Consider the following 27935-nt stretch of genomic DNA (forward strand, 5'->3'; position numbering starts at 1 on the left):
TAGGTGTTCTATAACTGATCAAAAACCGCTTTATTCTCTAAATGGTCGTCATTGTTGGCGCCTCAACCCTCTAAATGGACGCCGTAGTAATAGATCCAAACGCATATATTTTTTTCTCAATCACTTGCCTGCCTCCTCCCACGTATGCCATTGCTACCACTACTCCCGCCACAAGAAATCGAGCGAAGAGAGATATTGTATTTGGGATGCTAAGTTGGAACAAAGAGTTTGCAGTAACTGCAAGCTTGTGATAAATAAGCTAGCCACAGTATTTTACAATCAGCGCAGCCTACATATATATATTACGAAAAATTAAAATATTATGATGTCGAGACAACTGGGGCTATGCAGTAGATACCAAGCAAAAGATAAAACTGCAGGCATGGTGGCAGGATATCGGGACAACAAATATTCCTATAACCTCACTGTATTGAAACTCAAGTACAACCTGAGGGGATGCGATTCTGCTAATACCAATGAGAAGAAGGAGTAGGAACAGACAATACCGCGCCTACCGTTATTGGTTGAGTTCTGTTTGTGTGAAGACGAAACAAAACAAGAGTACGAAAATGCTAGAGGGGTACCAGGTAAAGAAAGCCCTTGTGCACCTAACGTATGAACATGTAGCCATTAGAAGTGTAGTCATTTCTTTATCTGAACAATTCTTTAACTGAAACAGCGTATTAGACCGAGCGAACTGGGTGTCATTTATAGAGGTGTGACTGTATGTGCTATGGTGGTTCCGGCTGTTACTCACGCACGTGAGTCACACGCAACGTTGAAGCGGTCTCACCAAAGCTCGGTGGCTGTCGACGGCACCAGCAACGCGCCCACATCGTAGCTCGAGCCGAGCACTGCCTCCGCGACCCAGACTAAATAGCACGGATGATCGGTACACACGCACAGCATTCTCGCCATCCCTATGGCGCGCCATCACAGGCGCGGTGCGGACCGTGCGACCTTTGGGCTTTCGATAATGGCACGCACGACCGGCTACCGAGAAAACGGCTGCGCTGACTAGCTCGTCCTGCCAGCGCCGTTGGCTCGAAGTTCCCTTGATCAAGTTGATGCCTGCTGCTGCACTTGCCGCCACCGCCGCTGCCGCCGCCGCTGCCGCCGCAGAGGCCTGATTTAGGCTATCGCCGCCTCGACCTCCGGGGCGACGGCTTCGATTGGGGAGCCGAGGGAAGCACGCGTTGCCAATCAGCTGCGCAAGAGGCGAAAAAGATGAGCGTTGAATCCACCGCCGCCGCCGTCGCTGCAGCCACCCATTCAGGGTCAGCAACCGCCCGCCGACGGTCAACCAATGTCCGTGGTGAGCGCGAGGGTGGGCGTTTTGCCAGCGAGCTTGGGATGATGCTACATGCAGCAGTACCGGCACTTGACGCGCCGAGTTGCCAGCAGACCTATTATACTTGTGCAGCAAACCTTGACTGCTGCAGCATAGCATTTCGTCAGCATTTGGGAACGTTCGGCCGAGCCTCCTGTGCGCTCGCCTGGCATTTTCCGCGCGACTGCCATTTTCATAAAGCGCGCAGCGGGCTGAGTTGGGGAAATTTTGACGCGGCTGCCGCACGTCCCACTTTCAAGAGTATAGTGAATTCAAGTCGATTCCGTTCGTCCTTTTTGACGGCAGCCGCATCGAACAGTCACAATGGGCTCTTCATCAGCACTTGCGTAACTCGCGTTGGTCTCCTCTCTAATCCGGCGCACAACTACGCGCGACTCAATTCTCATTTGGACCCTGTATGCACATCCCATAATTTCGGCACATTAATTCTCGTCGGCCGCCCATCCAATCCGCGCCCTGCCATCCGGCATAGCCCCCGCTGCGGCATCCGCGGCAGACGCCCCGCCAGCACCCTTCCTGGCCTGCCGCGCACAAGCGAAAACGCTGCGCAGAAGCCGCGACGAAAGCAAGCGGAAACCGGGCCGCGCGCGTGAATAAGATCCGCCCTTGTTATTAGTCCGCCCGCCCGTACGCCCCTCGCGCTGTATCGCTGACACCTCAATCTCCCTCCGCTCCGCTCCACCGCCGCATTGACGACGCTCCGCCCTCCATGCTGATGACCGAGACGTACACGCCGCCCGCCGCGCTGGGCACGGCCGCGACCAGCAGCGCCTCGGACCCCGACGCCGACGCCTTCAACGAGCGGCTGCGGCTCAAGATCCAGCCCAGCCCGCCCAAGTTCCCGTACCGGGACGACCCGTTCGAGCTCACCGTGTACCTCGTGGACCCGGCCGACCACCTCAAGTCGGGCATCACGGTGCCGCTCAACGTGGAGCTCTACGCGGCCGAGAAGATGATGCCTGTGGAGAAGGACATCCTGCACATCGACCCCAGCACCAAGCCCGTCATGAACGGCGACGGCATCTGCAAGCTGCGCGTGAGCATCAGCGAGTGCTCCATGGCGCTGGGCAACCGCAAGTTCGTGATCCACATCTCGGCCGCCGCCACCAAGGACACGATGAACCTCAACGTCTCGCCCGCCGTCACGTCCGAGATGACGGTCATCCAGCACCGCCTGCTCATCCAGGAGAAGCTGCCCGAGCTCTGGTACAAGGACGAAGGCGGCCGCGACAAGTGCATGACTCTGCCCATCTTCCTCGTCAACGCCAAGAACGAGCGCGTGGGCAACCGCCCCGTGCCGCTCCGAGTCACGCTGCTCTACGAGAACGAGCACCCAGTGCTCAAGCAGGACATCCTCAAAATGTCGCCCGACTGCCAGCGCACCATCGACTCGACGGGCAAGGCCGTGCTCAAGCTGCGCATCGAGGACGTGTCCAAGAACCACCAGGGCCAGGCCTTCCGGCTCAAGGTGGAGGCCGACACGGCGCAGTCGCCGCTCAACTTCGACGTGGCCTACGACCTGAGCTCCTCCATCTCGGTGCGCTCCAAGCGCAACAAGCGTCGGCCAGGCAAGAACGCCCCCGCGCAGATCACACACCACATTATCGCTGGCGCGTCCACGCCCATGTCAACCACGTCGTCGCCTGCCTCGAACGCCGAGCACGAGATGATGCTAGCTGGCGCTTTCGGCACGGCCGCCTTTACAGCGGACGACCGACGCAAGAGGATGCGCACTGGAGGAGGAAGCGCGTCGCCAGGAACTCCTCGCGTGGGAGGCAGCCCACAGTCCGGCAACTCTCTTACGGGTGCCATGGAGAGCATTCTAACGTGGACTGGCGGCGTCGTTAACGGACTCCACCAGCTGGAGTGGCAGACCGTAGGCTACGAAAGCAAGAGCGACGGCACGGCCGACCCGGAGCGACCGATCTACCGCTGCCCAGCATGCTGGCGCTACAAGGACGTCATGACGTACGAAACGGCGCAGCACGATACGAAATGCCTGATCGCCAATCTCCTGCTGACGTATGCGACGGACACCATGGGGCACCTCGACTTCGTGCTCAAGGGTATCGAGCGGTTCCCAGCGATGATCGCCAGTGCGCAGGCTGCCGCGCAAAAGGCAGCAGCAAAGCCGATGGGCCAGATGCAGAACCAGAACGCCGGAACGCCATCACTCGTGAGCCCACAGAATGCCGGCATGATGGGCGTGAACCCGCTAACGGATGATGCGATGAGCTCGGCCATGATGATGAACTCCAGTATGGGATCTACTGCTACGTCCAACCAATTCTCGATGACCAACAGCTCTTCCGCAATGGCGACCGCGACGTCTGGGCTCGCAGGAATGGAGGGTCCTCCTGGTCTCTTCCGGAATAACTCGGGTGGTCTCACGGAGTTCATGCGCTCGCTGGATGACCAAGATTCAAATGACCCAATGTTCTACCAGAACCTCGCTGCCAGTGGAAATGGAAGCGCCGGTGGTAGCCAGATTGCTGATGCCATTGAGATGCAAGTGTTTTACGTCGTTGCGCGCATGGTGACGCTGAACTCGAGCAACGCCATTGGCTTCCCAGCATTTGATATGAATATGAACTTGCTGGGATTCTACCAGGAGGGCCGTGAAAACGCAACCACTGAGGTGGTGTTCGTACCCGTGAGTGACATTCCAGCCATCTCGCAAGGAGAGATTATGGAGACCCAGCGGCTCTTGCAAGGAGAATTGAAGGGTAACAGCCCTGCGGTGCATACGCTGGCACGCTGCAACAACGACCTGGTGAAGCTCAAGGAAGACGTGATCCTCTTCCACTGGAACGCCAAGGACCGGATTACTCCCAAGTGGTAATGCGCTCACCAAGTGTTCGCGATGGATGGAGTCCGTGGCGAGGGTTGCAGGCTTGCGTCACACCAAGGGACGCAGCTCCGGGCGTGTGCATGTTGCATACCAAAACGTAATGTTGTATAGAAGCAATCTCGCGACAGGAGGGAAATCATCGAGATGTAACGCGAGTGGCCAAGAAGAAAGCGTCCAATGAATAGTATAAAGCAATATAAACGCGATTTAATGCTACGCGGGGCCGGCCCTGTCTTGTCAAGAGTGTTCGTGTCGACTCCAGTCTGAACAGCGTTCACGTTCAACCAGAAGCCTGCGGAATCCCAGCGTGACCGGCTGACGGGTATCGACCAACTTGCGCATAGTCTTCTTGAACTTCTGCTTCGGCGGTAGTTCTTGGCCATTGATGCTGAGAAGAAGATCGCCGACGGACACGAGTCCAGAGCTCAAAGCCTGACCAGAACCAATGCGTTTCACGTAGACGATCAGAGCGTTTTGACGATCGGCGTCTTCGTAGCACCCAAAGGTGATTCCAAGCTCACCTTCACTCCAAAGAATGCTGTACGCTGATCCGAACGTGGAGTGTCTGCCGTTCAGTGCTCCATCCTCCGCGTCGTATGAAGACCCCGACAATAATGTCCGCTGGAAACCCGGTGGGCCCTCACGTCGACGGAAGCGAAGTACTGCCGGTTTCTCTGCAACACGGAGAAGAGTGCGAAGCTCAGTTGACGTCAAGCCTGAAGTGGTCCAGTTATTGATGGCTACGAACAGGTGCCCAACCGCGTCACTCGGTAGATCGAGAGTGGATTCCTTCAGGACCTTGTGGACGATCGGGTATTGGCCCCGCTTGGGTGTTGGAGAGGTTTTGTTCGCGTGTGATATTTCCAGCTGCAGTCCAAGCTGATTCGTGGTCCAAATCGTTTCATACTCGTGGTGTTCACGGACGAGGGACGATCGGTGGGGGTAACAATGCTCCACACGCGATGCTCGCCTAACCAGCGTCCGATGATTATCTGGATCTAGCTCGGTTTCGCTAGGGGCTTGAGTGCTTGGAGGCGGTGACGGAGGTGGGGACTTCGAACTACGACTCTCGTCATCGCTTGAGTCGTCGAAATGGGGTGGACGGAATACGAGTTGTATGGGCTTTGGTAACGTCTGGAGATCACGGCACAAGTCATCGAGAGCGCGACCTTCAGTTCGTACTCCATTAATTGAGTAGAGCTGAAAGCCATGCTGCAAACGCTCCATGTTGGCGGAGGACCCTTTGCCAGTCAATCGGTTCACAAGAGATGCGCCTGAAATGGGGTCCTCCAGCAGAGTCAACCCCAGCGGACCGCTTTTCCACTCAATCAGAACGCCACCGTGTGTGTCAACATGAGTTGGCGGCTGAGCAGACCGGCCACCAGGTCCAGCCTCCAGGCGAAGCCGAGATTGAGCCAAATGGCCACCCGAGGGAAGCAGTGAACGCACGAATTCCTTACATCGAAGGCTGGCAAGCGCTCGAGTTGTCATACCGGTAGCCGTCAGACTGGGAATGGCGTTGCGTAGTGAGAACGAACCTCTTCGCTGCTCTCTGGATTGCTCGCTTGCAGCCTGGCTACCAAACCACTGATCATCCGCATCGTTATTTGCAGCACGCTCGAACGTCAGCCGCAATGGTCGAGGACATGATTCGACGAACTCCATAGTCGGCCCAAACCCAGCGGCGATCGTGTCCATCTCGTTGACCGCCACTAGAACGTCTCCGAGCTGCACGCCGAGAGAAGAATGGTCCTCCGAGCCACGGCGAGTTGGGAGCCGCGTTACAACGGGGACAGCGTTACCGCCATCGGGTGTGAAAAACAGCCCCAGCTTCCGTTGGCCGAGTAAAACGTCAAAGCGCACGCGTTTACCTGTCGTCGGCGAGCGGAAGCGGATGATCGAGGGGCTCTTGGACATCTGAACCAGCACGATCGCCGCCTCCGTGTCCATCGTATGGACGCGCTTGCTCGCGACGGTCTCCAGAACATCCCCAGGTCGAACCCCCGCCTCCCAGACCTTCTGCGCCGTGACGCGATCCACCTTCAGCTCTGCGTCTTCGTCACATGCCAGTGCGTGCTTCCTGTCGTCGTTATTCGTCGTCAAGGTGAAGCCCGGGTCTCCACCAGTCCAAACGAAGAAGCGCAGGCACGTGAAATCTTCATGTGTGGAGCTCCAGGAGTCGGGATCGCGCGCCGATAGCCGAGTCGCAGGCAAAGCTGTACCAGCACGACGCGATTGTTGCTTGGTAGAAGCGTCGTGGCGCCGGAAGGAAAACGCGGTCCGCAGTCGTTCCAGCGTCATCAAAGAGAGTAGCAATAGGCCGCGTTGCTCCAACCAAAAGGCGAATTCGAAAGTGTCTTTGCCGTCCCGAAGCATGGCACCAAGCAATGCAGAGTCAGCTTCACTCCAGTCTGATGGCTTCACCACTCACTCCCGTAGTCTCTCGGTGATCCATTCCATCACCTTTCCTTGTTGACAAGCATCCAATGGCACTTCAACTCCCTCTTAAATCCGATCCATTTTGGCGGCAACTATAATCAACGCGTTCAAGAGCTCCCCAGCACCACAGCAACCGCCCAGCCCGACCATGAAGCGCCTCGGGACGCAGCCGATCACGGCCTTCTTCCCGCGCAAGCAGGTGCGGCGCATCAGCATCGAGTCCGTGGACAGCGACAGCGACCATGACGCCGCCACCACCGACACCACGACCACAGAGCCGACCGGAGAGCAGGACCCAGAGCAGCAGCAGACGCAAGCCGGACGCAGCGCCGCCGCCCGTCGAGACGCGCGCGAAGACCTGACGGGCATTCTGCAGCGCCGGGAGCTCGTGGGCTGCGCGTCCACGCGGCAGCTCGTCGGGGGCCTGCGGGGTCCGAGACGCCGCCGCAAGCAGCAGCTGGTGCGCTGGGCGCTCACGCACTTCCAGCGGCTCCCGGTGGAGCTGCAGCTGCCGCCCCATTGGGAGCGCCAGGCCGGCGCCATGAGCACCGAGACGTTCTACGCCAGCTGCCTCGAGTTCGATGCGCAGGGGGTCCTCCTGGCCGCGGGGGCGTCCAACGGCATCGTCGCGCTCTACGACTTTGACGACGTGTTCCACCGCAGCTTGAACCTCGGACAGGTAGAGCAGGATCAAGGAAAAATTCGGGGAGTGGATGGATGAACTGACGGGGTTTTGTGGCTGTTTTTGTGGTGAGCAGCAGATGGAGGGTGGGGAGGACGGAAAGGATCAGGATGCTGTTGAAGGTGGAGACGTGGAGGTGCAACAGGAGGAGAAGGTGGCGGACGAGATCTTGCACCCGGTAGGCTTGACCTTTGTGTTATAGTTGTTGCCCGAGTTTCTGTGTGAATGAGCTAACGTTTGCTGTGTGGTGTGGTGTAGATTCATACAATTTTCACTCCATTTGAAGTCAAGTGCATTCGTTGGAATCCAGTTAATGAGGTAAACAAATTGGGTCGGTGTTAATGTGGGGTTTATAATGTTGATGATGTCGATGTTGTGGGTTTGATTGTGAAGGACGAGATTTCGGTGTCGTTTTCGAACCGCAACGAGATTCATGTCTTCAATCTGCGCAAGTTTCCTAGCAAACCGCACAAGGTGCTGAAGAGCTCGAACCACCCGTCCAGCGGGTACAACGACATGCTGTACCTTCCTGCGACCGAGTCGAAGCTTTCGAACGCGCTCCAAATCGGTGCGACAAAAGCGAAGCCACGCGCAGGAGGTTGCAGTGTCATCGCTGGAGATATCGATGGGGCTATCCGCATGTGGGATACCCGGTTCCCGTTGCGGCCAGTGTGGAGCATTCCCACAGGATCGCAACCGATTAACGCGCTGGTGCTGTCTCCGAACAAACAGTTTATCATCTGCGGCAACGAGGCTGGGGTGGTTATGGTAAGCCACGCATGATGAGTACTCGTTCGTACATGTACACGCGTACTAATCGGAGCAATGTATCTATGGGCGTGCAGACGTACGACATACAGCACAAGTCTGTCCCAGCATTTGGCTCGAAACCCGTGCCGCAGCGAAAAGCAGCATTCAGCATCATGGAAGCGATCAGGCGTAAGCAACCCAACGCGTGCATATTATTTGTTTGTGATTTACTGACAAGCCCTTGGGATTTACGCAGCATTTTTATCATCTGCGGGGATTGAGGCGGTAATTCTCTCGAACCGATCCGGCTCACCCGGCATCACCTCGATGCGCTTGGTACCGAATGCAGAGACGCAGGTGCTGTGTCAGTTGCGGAATGATTGGGTCGTGGTCATCGACTACCTGCTTGGATCAGTCATAAAGCTTCATACGTTCATCCGAGGTATGTAAGCAGAGACAAATTTTCAACCAAGGCATTACTATCTAACGATTGCTGTTTGCTACTGTGTGATCAGGTCTAAAACTGAGAGAGAAGTCAAAGGCAGAAGCCTCGCCATCGGTGCTGTCGATGGCTAGTGAGAACCAGTATCATCGGGACTTCTTGCCTAGCTCGTTACGGAATTCATGGCTCTCCTGCCATCGTTGCAGAGGCACGTTCTTGTTCGATGAATCGATCATGTGTACCGGGATCCACGACACCACGAGCTTGAACGTGATCGATTTACAGCAGCTGCGACGCATCAAGACCCAGCCAGCAACAAAACGTGAGGATGGAAAAGTTGAAGTCGATGGGGTAAGAAACAGCACGCCAGGTCCTGAATTGCCTGCGATAGAGCGGCTTGATCGATTCCGCATCCCTATGAGCAGCATCATGACTGCTGTGGCAGCTCACCCGAACCAGCATTCGGTAATATGCGGCGGCGAAAACATGAGGCTGCAGATCATGGGTGTTATGGGCCAGCGAGTACAAGCGATCACCAAGAAGGGCCAGGCAAACGATCAATAAATTCAGAGCTAATCATGAATATTGTTGCTGATGTCCACAAGACATATTTCATGCTCCTACTGCACTGTGGACTCGTCTTACATGTATATAGGGTTTGCTGGCATACTCGTTTTGTTTGTGTGGAGTGTGCGTGCATCTGTAACCCCGCAGAAGTTCACATCGAAATTTTGCTTCGGTGGCACGTGCAACTTATCCGATCGAAGATAGCACGATTGTGCCAACTTTCAACTACGGAAGAGATTTATTTATGTCAAATGCTAACGAGCCAAATTTCGAGCAATGACAAGCCGAGCGGAAATTTAGGTAAACAACGCCATCAGCAGACGACAACAGTTTCTTTTTTGTGGATGTTCAAATCAAATGTAGCAATTTCATTGGTTAATATTGTAATATGAAGTCTGAGTGTTGCTGCTTCTCGGCTAGTTAACTCTTTTAATAAATTGAACTGTTTCATTTGTGTGCGCATTCTGCCCTCTTTACTTGAGGCAGCGCACTTGAAGTGCCCGGGCTTTTGATCCTGACGTCATGCACTAACCTCCTGCTAGAAGATTTAAATATGAGTGCCAGGAGTGAAATGTAGGACATCATAGCACAGTTATCACGCGACAGTTTGTTCCCATTTGGGGCAATGTTTCTTCGCTTTACTGTTGTCGTTCACCCCACCACGCCAACTCTCCTTTCTACAGTAAAGTACTAACACTACATAGAAGACGGAAATTCGGATAGAGCGCGTATACGCGAACCAGTCCACGCTGTAGCATCGACTGGCTGCAGGCAGTGGTCCAGTTGCAGGAGCAACCGAGTTACGTACGCCCTCGAACTCGCCGATGCAGAAGATCGAGCCCAGCATCGATATGGCGCGCGTCGAGCGCCCGCGCAGCAGTGGAGCTCCTCCGCGCCTCAGTGTCGTAGGTGGCACTAAGATTATCGCCGTTGCAGAGTACGTGGTTGCATTTTGTTGTTGGACTGTAATAATAAGGTGTGAGGGGGTTGGAGGATCTCGGTAAGCCCACTGGCAGGCTGCCACGCCTTCACAACTACTATGATGTACGCTCATGCATAAAACTTACTTTAAAGTACTACATTTAATGTAGTACCGTTACGAGCTTATTGGCCCTCTTTGTTTACGTCTGCCAACGTCGTCGTAACTCCGTGCTCTACAACGGCTGCACTTCTTAGTGGAACAGCCCTACGGACTGCATGCACGCGTTCATGCAGTCAGTATGCCGATCCTTTTAAGCTTGCTGCCAGCGGTCAACTATTAACTACATGCACATTGCTTTGTAACAAAAGGCTACTTACACTACCGCGCCATGCAACTGCATCGTTTCGGCGCTCAACGTTGCCACCGCGTCCGCGGCAACGATGCCGCTGTCGTGGCGAGTAGACCTGAACACTTTTGGCCAATTGTATGGCGCAAACTAGTGACAGACAAGCTGTCTTATGTTTTGACAGACAAAATGCAATGTAGCCACCGGTATACAAAAACCAAGATGTCGTCAAAACGCGTTGACCGGAAAACGTATGACGCTTTGTCTTATGACAGGCATTCTGGGGCTAAGTATCGTGTTACGAAAGAGCATGAATCACTTGTGTCGAGCATTCGTATGACAGTTTGATGAGTGGGGTTACATTTGTTGCTCTCAATATTACCTTAGTAAGAATAGCAGAAGAAGCCCTGGCATGACTATGCTCGTTAGCCACTGGTAGTTAGTGCACCAAGAACAAGTATAATAGTAGCAATACTCTTGTCGAGTGTGTGATATGTACCTAAATGGCTTGCAGTTGGTTAATTGGACCGGCGATAAAGCACAGAAATAGAAGCCGGAAAATAATGCAACTAGATACTGTAGGATCAATACACCGCTGGACTGCAACTGTGAAACCGGATTAGTCCTATTAGATTGAAAATCCGCCGATTGAGCGGCATATTAAAATCTAGTAAATCCAATCTCCTAAGCACTCTTCCATTATTCACAAGACAGAGTAAATCCAATGTGAAAATCATATAATTTCACTTTGATTATATAAAAACATGTTAATAAAGATAGGCGTACATGTAAACCTGCGGGTTCTGGTTGGCGCGGCTGATATTGTTCGCAATGTACACCGAATTCCAATGTGCAACAGGCATTCAACCCTTGTCAAGATGCACTGCCGCAAGCCAACGCTCATTGTAGTCGCTCAAAATAGGCTAGCGAAGCAGATTGATTTAAAGTTGATGATTGAACGCTTGCCTAGTGTGTGACGGGGTCACACAGCACAATGCACAGAGGAAGTGCGTGCGGATATTACTATCCAGGTGAACAGCAGTTCACCAGTTCCCGGCCTCAAAGGGAACGGTTTGCTACAAAGGAGTAGGTTATAAGACTGACTGTATTTTGGTAGAGGTTAACTTGGTCGTAATACAAACTACAAGTTAACTATAAAAAAGCCCACGCAAACTCAAATGGTTGGCTTGCGGAGCTACTGGTACCATGTACCATGAACTCGGGAGAGTGACACCCGTCACTCTTCATGTAATGGGTACACTTGATTGTACCCCGTTACATCCTCCCCCACTTATCTGAGAATCACATCTGATTCTCCAATCAGCTTCGAGAGAATCCGAACACCCAAAGGTCGGATTCTCGGGCGCTGCCGCCGCAAGGCTGGCGCGCCTCATCGTCACGCCCACAGTGACTTGTGCCCGCAGCGGGCACCCCCGCGCGGAACCCCCCTGCCCTCGGCGATGTTGGCCGCGAAGCCGACGCGTTTAGTGGCCGTATTCACGGCGCTAGCAGGCGCAGAGTGCCTCGGCACGGGATGCATGTGCCTCCAAACTTGCGGTGTCCCTTGTAGACAACCAGCAGTTGGCGTCGCATGGCCCTCGGGCCCCGCTGGCACGTTCGTGCTGCAGTGCCTCCCGCGAGGGACAGCACCTTTCCGGTCAGCGCGTAGCGTAACCATGGAGAGAGCTGTGCTGCTCATCTCCGGCCATGAAAGCGGCCCGACAGGGCCCCGCTCGTCACAGCACGGTGTGCCGGTCGGTCGAATACGTCGGCTCGACCCATGGGCTATGGTCAAGCGCTGACCACAGCCATGAAGCGTCATGCTTTAACGTCGTGTTTGCTTGAGCGACCATGGCTGCTTCCAGCAACCCGCTCATCATGCAGAGCAGCGCGGTGGACTTGTCTAAAGCCCTGCAGCGCGTCACGGCCATCACGTCGCCGACGCTAAGGTGTCTTCCTTCGACACCAGGGTACCGCAAGGGTACTTCATCGTGGTGTGGGGAGTATTGCCCTCCGTCACCGGCGATCGCATCCTGCGTCGCGGCGACCAACACCAGGTCGGTGTGCGTGCAAGACCGCATGACACACAGTCCATACAGGACCTCAAGGTGTACGAGGGCACCACCTCATACACCAAAGGCACGTCGTGTATGGCACGTACCACGACTGCCATAAGTGCCTCGTGCACCTCAAGTGCCACGTGCAGAAGTAGTGTCGCGTGCACTAGGGGTACCTCGCGTACACCAAGTGCCACGCACACAGTGAGCGTCACGCACCGCGACTATCTCACAGGTAGTATGTACCACGTGCACGCGTATGGCTTCGCGCCTTACAGGTGCGGCATGTGCCGCGCCCACTGTGAATGTCTGCAAAGGCAACACGTTCGGGTTCTCCCCTCGTGGGCAACACCCATGCTCGGGACTGATAGCTACCTGGCCGGCAGACGTGCCGCGCCCAGCGTAGCAACAGCCTGGAGCTTTGGCGTGGTGCTGATGGCTACCTGGCCGGTAGACGTACTGCGTCCAGTGTTGCAACAGCATCACGCTGCGGCATGGTGTTGCGTATATACACATGCCATCGTCCACGGACCAAGCCGCAGATTGGCTGCCATGTCTTTGCCTGACAGAGGCAGCCTTCCAGCAGCGAATGCGCGCGCCATCTTCGGCCCAGCAGCGACAGTAGCCGCTGCCAAGGTTGCTGGCCATCGGTCACCATGACCATGGGACCTGAGCAGCGATGCATCAGGTCCAGCACCTTCGTGCAATACTTCGTGAGTGGCTACACCATGCAGCCACTACACTGGCTTCTACGACGAAGCAAGTCTCATGCCAAAGACCTCGGGAGGAAGGGCACTTCCGATCCCCTCCCCCACTTACGATTTGAGCCCCGGCGGGTCAGGCGCCAGCCGGCCGCCTAACCTCGCGCCGCCCTGCAGTACCGAGTCACCGTGCCAGCAGACTCCGGTGGCACGGGCAGCTACCCTTCTTTGGCTCTGGGTCAACATCGTCGACCAGGGCTTGGCATCTACCAGCCTGGATGCAGTTTGAGTCTGCGTGACTTGACGTGTTACTCTGTTACCCATGTCTTCGGGCAATGACACCCATGACAGCGTACGGCTTGTCCTGCATTCAGAGTAGCTGCATGGCATGCACGCATACTCAGACTCAGCCATCTCGGCACCGAGTCATGGACCCTTGTTGTCCCAACGCCGCACAGTGCTAGGCGCGACAGACCGTACCAACGATCCCTGCCGTGCAGCGGCCTTTGCCTTCAGACCGAGCATGCTCCTGCATGTGGTCATTGAGGTGTCGCCCTCCGGCAGACACGTTCCAGTCGTGATCGACCATGCTCGCCGAGTCGGCGGCGACGCAACATGCATCGCCGCAGGTACGTCGTGTACCCAAGCCACGTCTTCTGTGCGCATGGCCACAGCTGCGCTGGTCGCCACCCAGTCGAACGTCATCCATGATGACCGGGTGCCAAGCCCTTAAAGGAAGGAAGTGCTTCCGCACACTCCTCCCCCGCTTAAAATCAAAGCCGCGCGGCGCCTTCAAGAGGACCGTGCGGCTATGACATCGTGACGGTGTCACGAGCCTCTTAAACTCCGTGTGGTCATCCACCACACGCGAGGAGACCCGAGTGACCTGATCACTAGTCTTGGTCATACTGACCGTGCGTGGAACTAAGTTACCCACGCTGAAGTCGCTTCGAGCGACTCCTTCCGGCTCATGCGGAGCCTTACGGCATCGTGTGGAACTACGTTACCCACACAGGAAGCGCATCATGCGGCTTCACAATCCGTTACCGTCTGAGTGACGCGTGGGGAACTATGTTACCCACACAGGAAGTGCATCGTGCACCTTCCTCATCAGTTTAGGTCTGAGTGACCTGGTGTGGAACTGGGTTACCCACACAGGAAGTGCCTGCAGCACCTTCCTCTTCAGTTATGGTCTGGGCGACCGGGTGTGGTACTTGGTTACCCACACAGGAAGCGCGTGCAGCGCGTTCCTCTTCAGTTAAGGTCTGGGCGACCGTCCGTGGTACTTGGTTACCCACGCCGGAGGTGCCTTGAGCGGCCTCCTCAGCATTACATGCTCTGTGCGGAGCTAAGTTACCCGCTAGTCAGTGGTCCTTGGTTACCTACCTGGTGGTGTCATCGAACACCACCCTTGTCAATGCTCATGCCGAGCAATGACTCTCAGCACTGGAGTTGCTTGTTGAGGCAGCTCCACATGCCAGGCATAACAGCCCTCGGTTGCAGATACCCTGCACCTTCTTCATGGAGTGTCAGTGATGCCTCCCTTCTTCTTCGTCGTCTTGTCGGACGCCCTTGTGTCTGTCCAGAGGTGGAAACATGACTCACCAATGATCTGTCAGACACAGAGGGTCGGCTTAGCGTCAAGGCGTTGTCGCGCTACTCGACCGAGAACCTGTGCAGCTTGCACGGCGCACTCAGGGCCAAATCATACTTGCTTAAGCCGAGGTCATATACGGTTCCATGCCCAGGGCCGACTTCGGCACGATGTCCGGGACCTTGTACGGTTCCATGTCCGGGACCATGTGCGGTTCCATTGCTGTCAGCGCCCTCGCGCGCGACAGCCAGGGTCACAGCGGACCCCAAGGTTCTTCTTCGGCCCAGCCTCAGTCAATGAGACCTGCCCTTGTGCTTCGACTCTCTCGCTGGGTCTTGGCACTTGTGTCGTTGTTCCAACCGACACATCTGACGACGTGCGAACATCCGCGCAACGTCCCAGACTCAATCATGTCTAGGGATACCATTACCGCCGTACACTCACGTGTACTACCGACAACCCACCGTTGTCCTTCACCAATGCGAGCGTCAGTGCTCGCAAGGGACCCCGGGTCTCTGTGGTGTACGCCACCCGTACACCCATCACAAAGACTCGGGCAACCCCAGCAAGGCCCTCGTCCTTACTGGTGGTTGTGTCCCCCTTGAGCACCTGACGGTGCATGGCGTCGGCGCCCCCTTGACCCTCTGGTCTTCGGGTAGGTCTTCTTCCCAGACCCAGGCGATGGGCAGACACGTTGATAGTGTCGTAGTCCGCCGCAGCCGTAGCAGCGGGCTGAGTACTGCTCAACCGAACTCAGATCCATGGGTTATGGTTCGCTGTCAGCGATCACAGGCTGTACAACAGCCAGAGCACCAGCCTGCTTGTGGCTGTACTCTTCCTGGAGGGCGACTTGGATCGCCTCCTCCATAGTGGCGGTGCGCACGCGGAACAACTGCGTGCGCGCAGGACCGACCTTCAGGCCGTCCACGAAGACTGTCATCTTGACGTCTTCCAACAGTGGGTTCCCCACCAGCGAGGTTGCCAACGTGCGCATCTCCTGTACGTACGCGTACAGCTCGCGCTCCCCTTGTTTGCAGGCAAGGAAGCGCGAGCGCTGGCGGAACCCGTTGTTCGCCGGGAGAAAAGCGGCTCGAAGATGCTCACACAGCTGAGCCCAGGATGTGAAACATCCAGGTTACATCGCTTCGCGCGTATACGCCCAAGTCCTGGCACATCCGCCAAGATTGGAGAGCGCGAAGGCGACTCGAAGGTTCTCGGCCGAGATGAGACCTGCGCTTATTGCGATCTCGGTCTCCCGGATCCAGAAGTGAAGCTTCTCACCTTCCTTCCCTTCGAACGGAGGCACAGCTAGCCGCAGAGGCTTAGGCTGTACCCACTCATCTGAGCCAGCAGGTTTCCCTGCACATGAGCGATGAGCCCGCGTTCGTACTCGTCAAACGCGCTCACCCGCTCGACCTGCTCGGTGGCGTCGCCGCCGCCAAGCTCCGGAGGGCATCTCTTCCGAAGATACCCGCCATCTTCCACACCGACTCGAACTGCGAGTCAATCAAGTGAGGAAACTCACTTCGGTCCATCGTGGCTCACAGACCTGAGCCACCGAGGATTCAGGTAGACCAATCTACCCGCGTAGGCGTAGGATTGACTACAAATGCTACCAAGTGTGACGGGGTCACACAGCACAATGCACAGAGGAAGTGCGTGCGGATATTACTATCCAGGTGAACAGCAGTTCACCAGTTCCCGGCCTCAAAGGGAACGGTTTGCTACAAAGGAGTAGGTTATAAGACTGACTGTATTTTGGTAGAGGTTAACTTGGTCGTAATACAAACTACAAGTTAACTATAAAAAAGCCCACGCAAACTCAAATGGTTGGCTTGCGGAGCTACTGGTACCATGTACCATGAACTCGGGAGAGTGACACCCGTCACTCTTCATGTAATGGGTACACTTGATTGTACCCCGTTACATAGTGAGTGCGGAAACATTGATTGCTCGGGTTTTGCGGCACTGCCCGAGTTTGATCCAGACGTTCGCTTGACGTGTGGAGCGGCTATCTTAGCCACTGATGTAGCGACTGATATTTGCTCCAGTGCGGTAGCCCAAGCTGGTACGGGCACGCTTGCACCTTGCACAGAGGGAGCATGCCCAAACGCCTGGCGAACGGCAATTCGTGGTCGAAGTAGTCTGATTGGTTCTCAATGACGGCAATCAAGTAGAGGTTACTAAATATATTTGTCGGTTGATGAATATTGGGCCAGCATACAAATACTAAGTTTCGAATATTTTATCTAATAGACGTATCGGACGGAGGCGCTGGGGTCGCTTGGGTCACTACATGTATCTAAAGGAGTGACATCTTTACAGTTATCCCTGAATGCTGCATAGCATGTATCATAGTGCAAACTTTCGATTATGCAATAAAAAGATTTCTGATGAGCAGGTCACGCCGCCATATCTTACAGGGCACACTGTCATGGCCGTAGATACAATAAATTTAGATTGCGAGGCTTCGGTATGACAGCCGCTCAATCCCGCCGTTGCCTGATAAATGATCAGTAGAGCGAGCAGTTAGAACGCCCATAAAGGATAGGAGTAGCGCGTCGTCAAAATCGTACAAGCGGATTATCATTACGTATGTGTTTTAAATTGCTCGTGACACGAGGCAGTCCCCAGAAAATTGCCGACGATGTGCCGTCACCTCTGTGACCTGGAGTTTGTATCGGATGCTGATTGGTGGATGACTGGGATACGGCGTGGCTGTACCCGTGTGACATGGATGGCGACTGTGGGAGAGAAGTGATTTTTCGGGATGAATCCAGCGTCTGACCGCAGATGGGCCCAACTGGCTGGAAGTGTGAATCCTGGGAGTGCACGCCCAGAATTTCAGAGAGCACTCAGTCCAGCCGCGGACTTTCCCTTACGATGAGTGCCTAAAGTCTGGCGGAAAGTGTCTCTGGAGAATGTATCCCAGAGTACACCTCATCTTGCTGTGGCTCAGAGTGCCCCAGAGGATCAAATTACCCTGAGAATCAACCCACTACTACCATGATCATGCGCAGGAGGCCGCTAAACCCACTAAAAGTGTGGTTTTGAGGAGATACACACGAGTCTGCACTGCAGCAGACTTGTTACCCAGAGTGCCGCACGGAAACCTAGAGTGCCGCACGATGACCCAGAGTTCACCTCCCTGAGTGCAGGTGACCCAGAGTTCCAAAGATGATTCTCTGGGTTTGGACCATAAATCCAGACTCTCTATACTGAACTTAACTGTTTCCCGAGCCAACACCCAAGAATCCCCACAGTTCCCCAAGATTCCTCAGAATTCCCAGGATTTCAGAAGATGACCCTGAGTGTCACCTGGTTTTCAGGGATTCGAGTCAGTTCGAAGCCAGTCTGCAATCAAATGATGCGTGACCTTGAAGAACCGTCATGGATGCACAGACTGGATACTTTCGAGGAGTCGAGAGGGAGTCCTGCACCATACTAAACCAAGTCTAAGGACCCACAATTGGCACTTTCGACGCCGTGCGACAATGGATTCGCAAGCCGATCGCAAGTTTGGACCGCTGATCCCAAGGTATACTCAAGACAAGACATTTTGACCCCAAGCATAGTGAACAGAAGATATTTGCCCGAAGAAGAGAGAGAGAGAGAGAGAGAGAGAAGTAGCTGATAAAAACCAAACAGAGTTCCTTTTACCCTGTACTGCGCAAGTGACTTCGGCCAAGCCTGCCGACGGAAATCCGGAGGACCCGAGACTACGACCGCGGGACGCTAAGGGCACATCAACAGCGAAGGACAGCCGTCAGTGTGGGCTCCATCAAACTCAAGTCCAGTTAGGTGGTGACCAGCGACGGCCTTGAGCTTCCTGGGGTGATCCATCTATTCCATATCCTAGTTGGGTCACTTGCTGTGCTCGTGGTAGCCCATTTCATATTATTCCAGAGGGTATTCTGGGGTGCTAGGTAGTCGCCTCCAGGATTTTGTATTGACTGCTTGTGTGAAGGGAAGGTAACTGATAGTGATTGTATTTTCCTCCTTTATTGGAGGTGGTGCGCGTTTGTGTGAGTCTCAGGGGAGCTAGGCCCCTGAATTTCAGACTCGAGTGAGCCTAGTGTGTGTGTGACCCACCGTCCAAGGGTCCAAAAGAATAAGTGACGGCTAGTTGTAGTGTTTGTATACTCTGTATTTGTTGGTTTTATCGAGCTAGGAGGGCATTTGGGTAAGGTGTCTTCTGAGTTCCAAGTCCCAGAGTTGACTGAAATCCTGGACCCTGAATTCGTGATATTCTGGGTTTCAGGGGATCTGATTCTCTGGGTTTGCCTTTTGGTGTGGAGGTGCGTTCTGAAGTAGACGTGCGCTCCCGCACTGCTTCGAGGCTATATTTTCAACCGGTGGAGTGCCGTTCCGTCGAAGACAAACGAGCCGACAGGGATTACACAAGGTACCCACGCCAACCAAGGAGTGTGATTCTCAGGGTTTAAAGCTTTGCGGCTGCGAATCTCTGGGTCTATCTTCTTGGTGTTGACTCTCAAGTCGATTCTCTGGGTCTACCCCTGGGGAACAGTCTTGGGCTGCGCTATACGAACCCCCCTGGGCGACAAAGGTTTCATCGGCCTCGCCTCAGCTGGTGCGCGTGCCCGGATTCGATTGTCGAGGATTTCACCGGAATCAAGTGTTGAAGAAGTGTTGAGTGCCCGTCAACCTCAAGCTACCAAGATGCCTGGAGGACGAGGGGCGAAGAAGAGTGGACGCGGTGAGGCGTCACGTCAGTCGCGTCGTGTTTAAGGTATAGAGCCTCAGGAGCACAAGGACCTGGGAACAGTCGTCCGCGACGCTCGGAAGGCGAAGAAGGCTGCTCGCGAGAGCGAGGCAGTGCGAGGTGGGGACGTCGAGGCGTCTGCAGTCCAAGGTCAGCCTGCTGCTGGATCGCAAACTCAGGAGGAAGAAGTTTCCCCTGGGTTCCAAGGTTCGACGGAGGTGAATTCTGGGTCGCGGATTCCTGAAGTCCCAGAGGAGCACACCCGCGAGGGTGGTGCTCAGGCGTCTGAGGGAGGCGCCAATGCGGTTGAGCCCCCGGAGGTGATTGACTTGATCTCATCTTCGGACGAGTCTGTTGTGGAAGTGAAGTCGGAGCGTGAAGTCGGAGCCCGTGCGAGCGAAGGAGGAGGCGAAGACTCAGAGTTCCAAGGTGAATTCTGGGTTCGCACCACCTGAACCCAGAGTTTCAGCGCCAAGTTCGCAAGCGGCACCCAGGAAGACGCCTGAAAGCGACATCCGGGAAGCTGCTGCGCCTGCTCCGGAATCGGGAGCAGCGGCGTTGGACGCCGGGAGCATGGTGCTGTACATTCGACGTGAAGTTCGACGCTGGGAAGAGGTGAATCCTGGGAAGGTGACGCCGCCAAGTGTCGTTTATGAGTGGCCGACTCCGAAACCGGATGCCAACTCGTACTTCGCGGCCGCGTACGCAACGGGAGACTACCTCAAGTGGCGTTTGTCTCTGGAGAATCAAGATGAAGCCTGGATCTCTGAGTTTCACCTCGCCCGGTGGGGCGTCGGAACTGCTCAGGATCTCATGGCGACTACGATTCCCCAGAGTATCATGACCACCCGCGAGTGCGTCGCCATTCTGCAGACTCTGTTCTTCGAAGTCGGATTTGAGTTTGTCAATTTGATCCCTGGCTGGTCTTCGACGCGTGCTTCCAGGATTCCAGAAAGTCTGGTGCGCTCTGTCATGGAGGAAACCCAGAATTTCATCGCCGTGGAACTGGTCGAGTGGAGATTGGTGATAGCTGGTGTGCCTTTCAAGGTAAACTCTGAAGATCACGTCGCACCAAGCGCCCAAGAGCAAGCACCAAGACTGGACTACCACAAGGAAGATGGAGACGGTGATCTATTGATGACGGACTATGATGCGGATCTACTGGGCCGACAGTCTGTCCTGAGATTCAGAGTCACTGGACTCAGGATTTCACGGAGCCCACGAGGGTCGAGTGATGGTGAGCCACGATCCAAGCGTACTCAGCATGGACCGCCTCGACCACAAGTCCCGTCAACGCCATCCGCGCTGTCTACACCGTCGCTGTCCTCTCTTCCAGCGTACAAGTCTTCGACTGGTGCCTAGCTTCAGAATTCCACTCCCCTGAATTCCATGTCCAATGGACGTGATTCTCTGGAGGCGGGAGCCGAGGACGCTGCCCCAGGCGCGGTGCCAAGCGTCATCGTACCTCGCGCGCTTCGGATGAGAGTACTGCCTCGGGCGTTCAAACGGCTTATGGTAGCTCTTCGTCTTCGTCGATGATGTCGCTTGGACAACGAGTTGGAGCTCTAGCGCTTGTGGCCCAGCGTGCCGGTGGCTTTGCAGCTGCCGGTGATCTTGGATTTCAGGTCACCCGGACCGTCATCCGCTCGAGTGGATCCAGGAATCTTGGGTCAGTTTCGTCCGTGTCCGCGAGGTCTGGGCCCGCCCAAATCGAGATGAACGTCTTGCGACAACAGCAGGAGTGGCAGGCCCGCATGGAACAGGAGCAACGCGAGTTTCTCGCCAGAGAACGCCTGGATGCCTTGGAGCGCGAGCGCCTCAGGGAACAACGTGACCTGGACGCGCGTCGCCAGATCCAGGAACTTACGGATCGCTTGGTCCACGCTGAGATCGCCCGAGGAGGAGCGGAACGGCGTGCGCAGGACGTGGAGGCTCGCCAGACCCAGAGTTCCACTGAAACTCAGAGGATGACCCAGAGTATCACGGAAGCTGTACGTTTTGAGCGTGAGCGCCTGGATGCCGCCTACGCCGAGCGCTGGCAACAGCACGAAGCCGAAGCCGACTCGGAGCGCGCGCGCTGGGTTTCCGAGACCTACGCCGGTTGGAAGGAACAAATGTCAACTATGGAGCAGAAGGTCCAAGAACTTGAGGCGGAGAAAGAGTGAGAGCGGGAGTCTTCCGAGAATATCCAGCGCTTCCACGCCGGCCAAGTGCGCGACCTTCGCGCAACATTGGCCCAAGTTCAAGCGCGTCGTGCAACCGTCGCCCCTGACTTGGCAACAAATGTGAGGTCGTCAGTGGCTCAGAACCCTGAAGTTGCAACCCGACCCCAAGAATCCAGTGGCGTAATCAACGGAAACGCAAGTGTCACAGGCCAGAGACGGGAGACAGCTGATCCGAAGAACACTTCCGAAGTCGCCGCCTCCCAGCTAAGAGCGACCCTCGCGCAGACTTCCGCTGACACTTCCGGCAGAATCGCGCGCGTCAAGCGGGGACATGGCGCTACGGAGACCAAGGTGACGCAGGATGTCAAGCTCGAGCCTGTGTCTCTGGGGAAGACGTCGGATCCCAGGAGAACAGCGACCTCTAAGGCCTCGCAGGACTCTAAAACAGACTCCAAGCGCTCTGCACCCAAGAAACACCAGCAGAAGAAGATGAAGCGTCAGGATGTCAATCCACCCTCGGACTCAGACCCAAGCTCCGATTCCAGCGATGATGACTCGTCCTCTCGTTCGGATGACAGTTTGGACGGGAACCCTGGGGTTAACCTGACGACGGCCTCTACGGCTCAAGCTGGCACTACGCTCCTGACGTTCAGACCGTACATCAACTCGAATACTCTGGGTGAGTTCGATACTAAGGCGTCACTCAGGGAACGCGTGCATTGGTGGGAGCGTTTTGCGAACATGGCGGCTCAGGGAGGTTGGTCTACGAAGATGCGAATTCAGGAACTCAAGTTGAAACTCTCGGGAGCTGCGCGTGACGGGTTCAACCAGTTGCCCAAAGACACTCAGCGTGACTGGAAGGAGTTGGCGTCTGCATTCAGGAAGAAGTACTCGTCGTACTCTGAACGTTACTTCACGATGGAGATGAAGAACTCAGAGAGCGCCCTGGATTTCTTTTATCGTCTGAATTCCGCCGCTGGGAAGGCTGACATTGACTTTCGCAAGTCTTCGAAGCGCCCGGAGAAACATATCCGGAGGTTCATCACGAAACTCAGGGACACGCGCCTCAAGACGTCGCTGCAGGGCCAGAGATTCAGGAGTATCGCTGATCTAGAGTACGCTCTGGAACAGGACGAAGATGTCTGGAGCCGCAGCGACCATGATGCTCCGCCACCCAGAGTTCGTGACTTTCGTGCCGACAACATTCCTCAGGGACGTTTCAAACCGAAGCGACAAGGACGTGCGTATGTGACTAGGGGCGATGTCTCTGACTCTGAGTCAGACGAAGACCCTGAAATCCACGCGCGTTTCCAGGAAATCACGGACGAACCCAGAGTTTCAGTCCGAAGTGCGAGCGCGAATTCAGGGTCAACTCGTGAGATCTCTGGAGAAGAAGCTTTTACGCCTAGCGCTGGGAGTCTGGCGAGTATGAAGGGTGACGAGTGGACTCAGACGCTGACGAACGAGGTCTATCGCGTGATGGATAACATGGGATGGCGTCCACCGAACGCCCAACCAGGACCGAACGCGAACTCTGGATTCCGTTCCCCTCGCCGCGAAAACCCGAATTAGGACAAGTTCTGCGAGAAGTGCGGCAAGTGGGGGCGCCCAGAGGAAAACTGCTGGAAAGACGTGAAGTGTGATCGCTGCCTGGAAGTGGGTCATCCGACTCACTTGTGTCGCGCGCAACCGTGCGAGAACTGTGGCAAACTGCATCTCGGGAAACCGTGTGAAGACTGGAAGACAGTGGAAGCTGTGAAGAAACTCGCCCGCCAAGGTGCACTGAAGGACATGCCGAGCCAAATCCTGGATAAACTCCTGGATGGCGAAGCAAACTCTGGGAGGCCGTCAAACCAATAAGCCCGCTGGGTGGGGACCCAGTACGCGCCGGGCTGAAGTAGGCCCCAGAGTTATGTGTTCTAGTGTATGTAGGCCCGGAGCTGAGAACAAGAACCCAAGATAACCAACAATGCATGACTACTTTGACTCAGGATTTCATGACTTCCCCTGAAAATCAGCATCCTGAACAAGCGAACTCTGGGTCGGTGAACTCTGAAGAAATTGTGGAGTACAAGCTGAACCCTGGAGAGCGCTACGGATGGTGGGAAAACAATGATCCTGACCCAAAGAAACGTGATGTGGCGATGGTGCATGGTGCTGTGAACGACTGCCGGACGAGAGTTCTCCTGGATACCGGTGCGACTGTGAATATTGTGAGCTTCGACTTAGCGCGTAAGCTCGGACTCACACTCAAGTCGCACAAGCAAACCAAGGTGTTTGGCATGGGAAGCGTTCCGACGTACATCGGTGCCAGTGCTCAGGTGAAGATTACTCTCGGTTCGAGGGTGATATATCTCCTGGATGTCTGGATTGCTAACATCGGCGAAGGGATCGAAGTTCTTCTGGGTATGAGTTTCATGTTTGCAGCTGGAGTGAGGATCAGTGTTCGCGAAGGTCTCGTGACACTTCCGGATGAAGAGGCGATCATGATGTGTGGATGGACTCCAGAGGATCGCCTGGACGTCGACATGCCCGTGGAAACCACAGGTAGTTGGTACCTGGCCCCTGGGGAATCCAAGGTGGTGAAGATCTCGTATGGACCGATGAACCCACAGCGTGAGGTTGTGTGGGCAGGACGAGGTGACCGCTGGGTAACGCACCGGATTTACGCTGCGAGATCCTGGCCGGTCGCCGTGAAGGTGGTCAATATCTCGGACAAGGACGTCTGGATTCACAACAGAACGCCAGTCGCCCGAATTGTGGAGTACGGCTTCTTCCCACGTGCCGGACGCTTTGTGCGCCCTGGTTCGTTTGCGTATCGGGAGTGGCAGACGCTTATTCTGGAGAGTGTTCAGTCGCGTGAGGGCAGACTTCGGGCGGAACGCCTGGCTACGCTTGAGCCATCCTGTGTCGAGACCCCAGAGTATCAGTGGTCTACGAAGATTCTGCCGCGACCTGCAAAGGGCCCCGACGTGGCACTGCTTGCCTCGGTTCTCAGGAAACCGAAGCCTCATCGCGTGCGCTTCGCTGAAGACGCTGCAACTCAGACTGAAGGAGTGCCTCCTGAAGACCCTCCTGAACTCCGAGACGTTGCTGTTGATACGAGTGACTTGGGTGACGTTCAGAAGGAGGCGGTGACCGATGTTGCCTCACAGACTGTCGGAACCCCAGAGGGCATGAGTCCTGAAGGTGATACGGCCGCTGAAACCCTGAGTTTACAGGTTGAAATTGGCAGTGATTCTCAGGGTCAGTGGTGCGACGAAGGTGATTCTCTGGGATTCGATGTGGATGACGACGATTCTCAGGGTGCTGTTGAAGATTACTGGGATATCCCGATCTCAGGGATGCCGGGAACTCCGTTGGTGAAGCTGAAGCAGGAATATGAGCGCTGCATGCGGCTTTCGACAGAGGACCTCGACTACGAGTCTGCGGTCTACATACGTGAAGGAAGTGAGTTGCTGTCTCAGTTGCGTGACCAGTTGGTTATGCTTCCTGATATGCGTGACTTGACCCCTGAGTGCAAGATCGAGGAGGCAGATGTTGGAGTCCCTGGGAAAACGACGCCCGAGATGGAAGACCAAGTGAGGCGAATTCTGGAATATCATCGGAAGATCTTCTTGGGCGACGGCAATGCAGCTCCCCCACCTGCCCGTGGAGTGGTTTGTGACCTGGATGTTGGCGACGCTAAACCTGTTGCCCAGCGTCCAAGTTCCGTTGCACCACACCTGTGGACTAAGGTGTATGAACTTCTGAAGAAGCTTCTGGAGAACGGGCTGATCGAGACTTCTACGTCCCCCTGGGCATCTCCATTCGTGATCGTCCTCAAGAAGAATGTCGTTGACATCCGGATGTGCATCGACTACCGCGTGGTGAATGGCTTCATCAAGCTCTCGCACTACCCGCTACCGCTTATTGATGATCTTTTGATTGGCTTTGAGTCAGCGATGTGGTTTATGAGCTTGGACATGGCGAGTGGTTTCTGGGCTATCAAGATGGCCGAGAGAGCCAAGTTGATCTCTGTGTTAGTCTGTCCCTATGGGCATTACCAGTGGGTCAGGATGCCGTTTGGCCTCACGAACGCCCCGCTGATCTACCAGGCAGTTCTCAATAACCGTCTGTGGGGATTTCTGCGGCTTTCCCCTGAGGAAGAAGCTGAGGTTGACCAGGATGTCTTGGACGTTTTGGGGTTGAACTCTGGGGAACCCAGAGTTTCAGGTGAAAATGCCCTGCGGCTTTCAGTGTTGACGGATGAGATGACTGTTTTTCAGCGTAACATCCCGGCTCCCTCTCAGATGGGCCCTGTCCTCGGTCGAATCTCGTATATCGACGATATCGCCCACGGTGCGCCTACTTGGGAGCAGCTGTGTCAGGATCTGAACGCGCTGCTCTTCCGACTACGTTACTGGAATATCTCTGTGAGTCTTCCCAAGAGCGAATTCGGGAAGTTGTATATTCCGTATCTCTCTCACGAGATTAGTGCTGAGGGTATCCGAGCGACCCCTAAAATCGCGAAGGGGGTTCAAGACTTGCCGTTCCCGACGACACTGAAAGGTGTCCAGAGTTTCATGGGGAGTTTAAATTACTACAACAAGTTCATTGAAGACCTACCCGTGATCGCGGCCGTCCTGTACGATCTGACTGAGGAACAAGTGAAATTCAGGAGAGACCTGTCGAGAGCCCAGGAAGCCTTTGAAATCCTGAAGCGCAAGATTGTTTCGACTCCGTTGCTCAGACATACTGATCGCTTAAGGCCCTTCGTGATTATTCCCCACGCAAACCCGTGGGCAGCATCTGCTGTGTTGGGCCAGGAGTACGACGGGATTGTGCACCCGGTTCGATTCACAGGTCGCGTCCTGAATGACGCTGAGCTGCAGTATCACATTGCGGAAAAGGAGGTGATTGCTATCCTGAGAGTCCTGGAGGTGTTTCGCACTTTGGTTGAAGCCAGCCCTAAGATCGTCGTCTACACGCGATATTCTGTGTTGAAGTGGTTGCTGACCTCGCAGTCGGCAGACGGTCGAACGGTGAAGTGGGGTCTGAAGTTGTCCCACTGGAACCTGGAGATGCGCAGAGTTCAACGGGATGATGACGGCTTGGCTAGGTGCGGGTATTACCCCTAGAGAACACTTAGATGAGATCGCTGAAAACCTGATCCCAGCCAAGGGGCGCGTTAAACCTCCAGTGCCTATCAGTATGGAAATGCTGGAAGCGGACTATGAGGGGTGTATTCTGAGTTTCGATGGCGCCGCTAAGACTTCCACGCGACAAGGGAGCTGTGGCTGCATTCTGTGGCATGTCCCTGGTTGGGAAATCCTGGATGCCCAGGGATTCATCCTGGAGGACGTGACTGTGAATGACGCTGAGTACCATGGACTTCTGATGGGCCTCACTCTGGCGATTGAGCGTGGAATTCAGGACATCGTTGTGGTTGGGGACTCCAGGATTGCCATCCAGCAAGCCCAGGGTCTCATCAACTGCAATCAGCCAAATCTCCAGAGGAAGCTGGCCGAGTATGAAGTGCTGAAGACGAAGTTCAAGTCTGTGCGGCTGGTGCATGTCAAGCGAGAGTTTAACCAGGCCGCAGACTACCTGACGTCTAAGACCCTCGCGCTTGGTGAATCCTGGAAGGTGGAGGATGCTGACGAACGAACACATCTGCAGTTGGTGTCCAAGATTCACGAGAAGTTGGTAAGACCGAAGGTGTTATTGAACGTTGGAATTCAGGGGAGTGATTCTCAGGGTGTCGAAACTCTGGGTATCCCTGGACCTGAGTGCGCTCCGTTGCCTGTGGCGGCCAAAGTGTTTGCAGTAATGACTCGGGCGCGAACTCAGGAGATCGAAGCCCAAAGCGAACCCATGGGACCTCTGGAGTACCAGGCGGAAAGCTGGCGACGCATCAAAGTGCACCAGTACAAAGATGATCACCTGCTGCAACTCAAGGATTTCCTGAAAGGAGACACGACGAAGCTGTCGCACGCTCAAGCCAGGAAACTCGCGAAGATCGCTGATGATTTCGTGTTGGATTCCAGAGAAGTCCTGTACCGCTTGAGTCCGTCTACCAGAGATCGACCCCGAGACATGGTTGACGAACTCAGACTCGTGGTGCCGAAAGCTCTGCGACCGGATATCCTGCATTACGCTCACGAAGATTTTCAGGGTGGGCACCAGGGGATCACAAGGACGTACGAGAAGCTGCGCTCTGAGTTCTACTGGCACGGCATGTACGCTGATGTGGAAGTTTTCGTCAAAGAGTGTGTGGATTGCGCCAGCAGCAAGGGGCGCCCTAAGAATCCAGGGCCTTCCCCTGGGAACATCGAACCGAGGCGCCCTTTTGAAGTTGTGTCT

The 27935-nt window shown here is 55.2% G+C and overlaps 5 protein-coding genes across 5 annotated transcripts; 3 read left to right on the top strand and 2 right to left on the bottom strand.

Moving 5' to 3' along the window:
* Window positions 1–2060: 2060 nt before the first annotated feature.
* PHYSODRAFT_255846 (hypothetical protein) lies at window positions 2061–4193 on the top strand (the record flags this gene model as incomplete). Its single annotated transcript, XM_009528499.1, has 1 exon — window positions 2061–4193. One exon carries the CDS (start codon window positions 2061–2063, stop codon window positions 4191–4193), a length of 2133 nt encoding a protein of 710 aa, XP_009526794.1.
* A 246-nt stretch (window positions 4194–4439) lies between these two features.
* PHYSODRAFT_500395 (hypothetical protein) lies at window positions 4440–6152 on the bottom strand (the record flags this gene model as incomplete). The annotated part of the gene is made up of 5 exons (XM_009528500.1): window positions 4440–4747; window positions 4832–5081; window positions 5123–5153; window positions 5257–5567; window positions 5652–6152. The coding sequence occupies 5 exons, from the start codon at window positions 6150–6152 to the stop codon at window positions 4440–4442; spliced, it is 1401 nt and encodes a 466-aa protein (XP_009526795.1).
* A 637-nt stretch (window positions 6153–6789) lies between these two features.
* PHYSODRAFT_314954 (hypothetical protein) lies at window positions 6790–9652 on the top strand (the record flags this gene model as incomplete). The annotated part of the gene is made up of 8 exons (XM_009528501.1): window positions 6790–6864; window positions 6934–7350; window positions 7582–7641; window positions 7717–8091; window positions 8169–8262; window positions 8330–8515; window positions 8589–9033; window positions 9628–9652. 8 exons carry the CDS (start codon window positions 6790–6792, stop codon window positions 9650–9652), a joined length of 1677 nt encoding a protein of 558 aa, XP_009526796.1.
* A 2434-nt stretch (window positions 9653–12086) lies between these two features.
* Window positions 12087–13813, bottom strand: PHYSODRAFT_331668 (hypothetical protein; the record flags this gene model as incomplete). Its single annotated transcript, XM_009528502.1, has 4 exons — window positions 12087–12452; window positions 12512–12631; window positions 12868–13128; window positions 13589–13813. The coding sequence occupies 4 exons, from the start codon at window positions 13811–13813 to the stop codon at window positions 12087–12089; spliced, it is 972 nt and encodes a 323-aa protein (XP_009526797.1).
* A 5569-nt stretch (window positions 13814–19382) lies between these two features.
* PHYSODRAFT_331670 (hypothetical protein) lies at window positions 19383–23450 on the top strand (the record flags this gene model as incomplete). Its single annotated transcript, XM_009528503.1, has 6 exons — window positions 19383–19419; window positions 19459–19854; window positions 19910–20597; window positions 20867–21560; window positions 21618–23066; window positions 23163–23450. The coding sequence occupies 6 exons, from the start codon at window positions 19383–19385 to the stop codon at window positions 23448–23450; spliced, it is 3552 nt and encodes a 1183-aa protein (XP_009526798.1).
* Between the last annotated feature and the right edge of the window lie 4485 nt (window positions 23451–27935).

The sequence above is a fragment of the Phytophthora sojae genome, assembly GCF_000149755.1.
Source record: "Phytophthora sojae unplaced genomic scaffold PHYSOscaffold_4, whole genome shotgun sequence".
In the NCBI taxonomy this organism is placed as follows: Eukaryota; Oomycota; class Peronosporomycetes; order Peronosporales; family Peronosporaceae; genus Phytophthora; species Phytophthora sojae.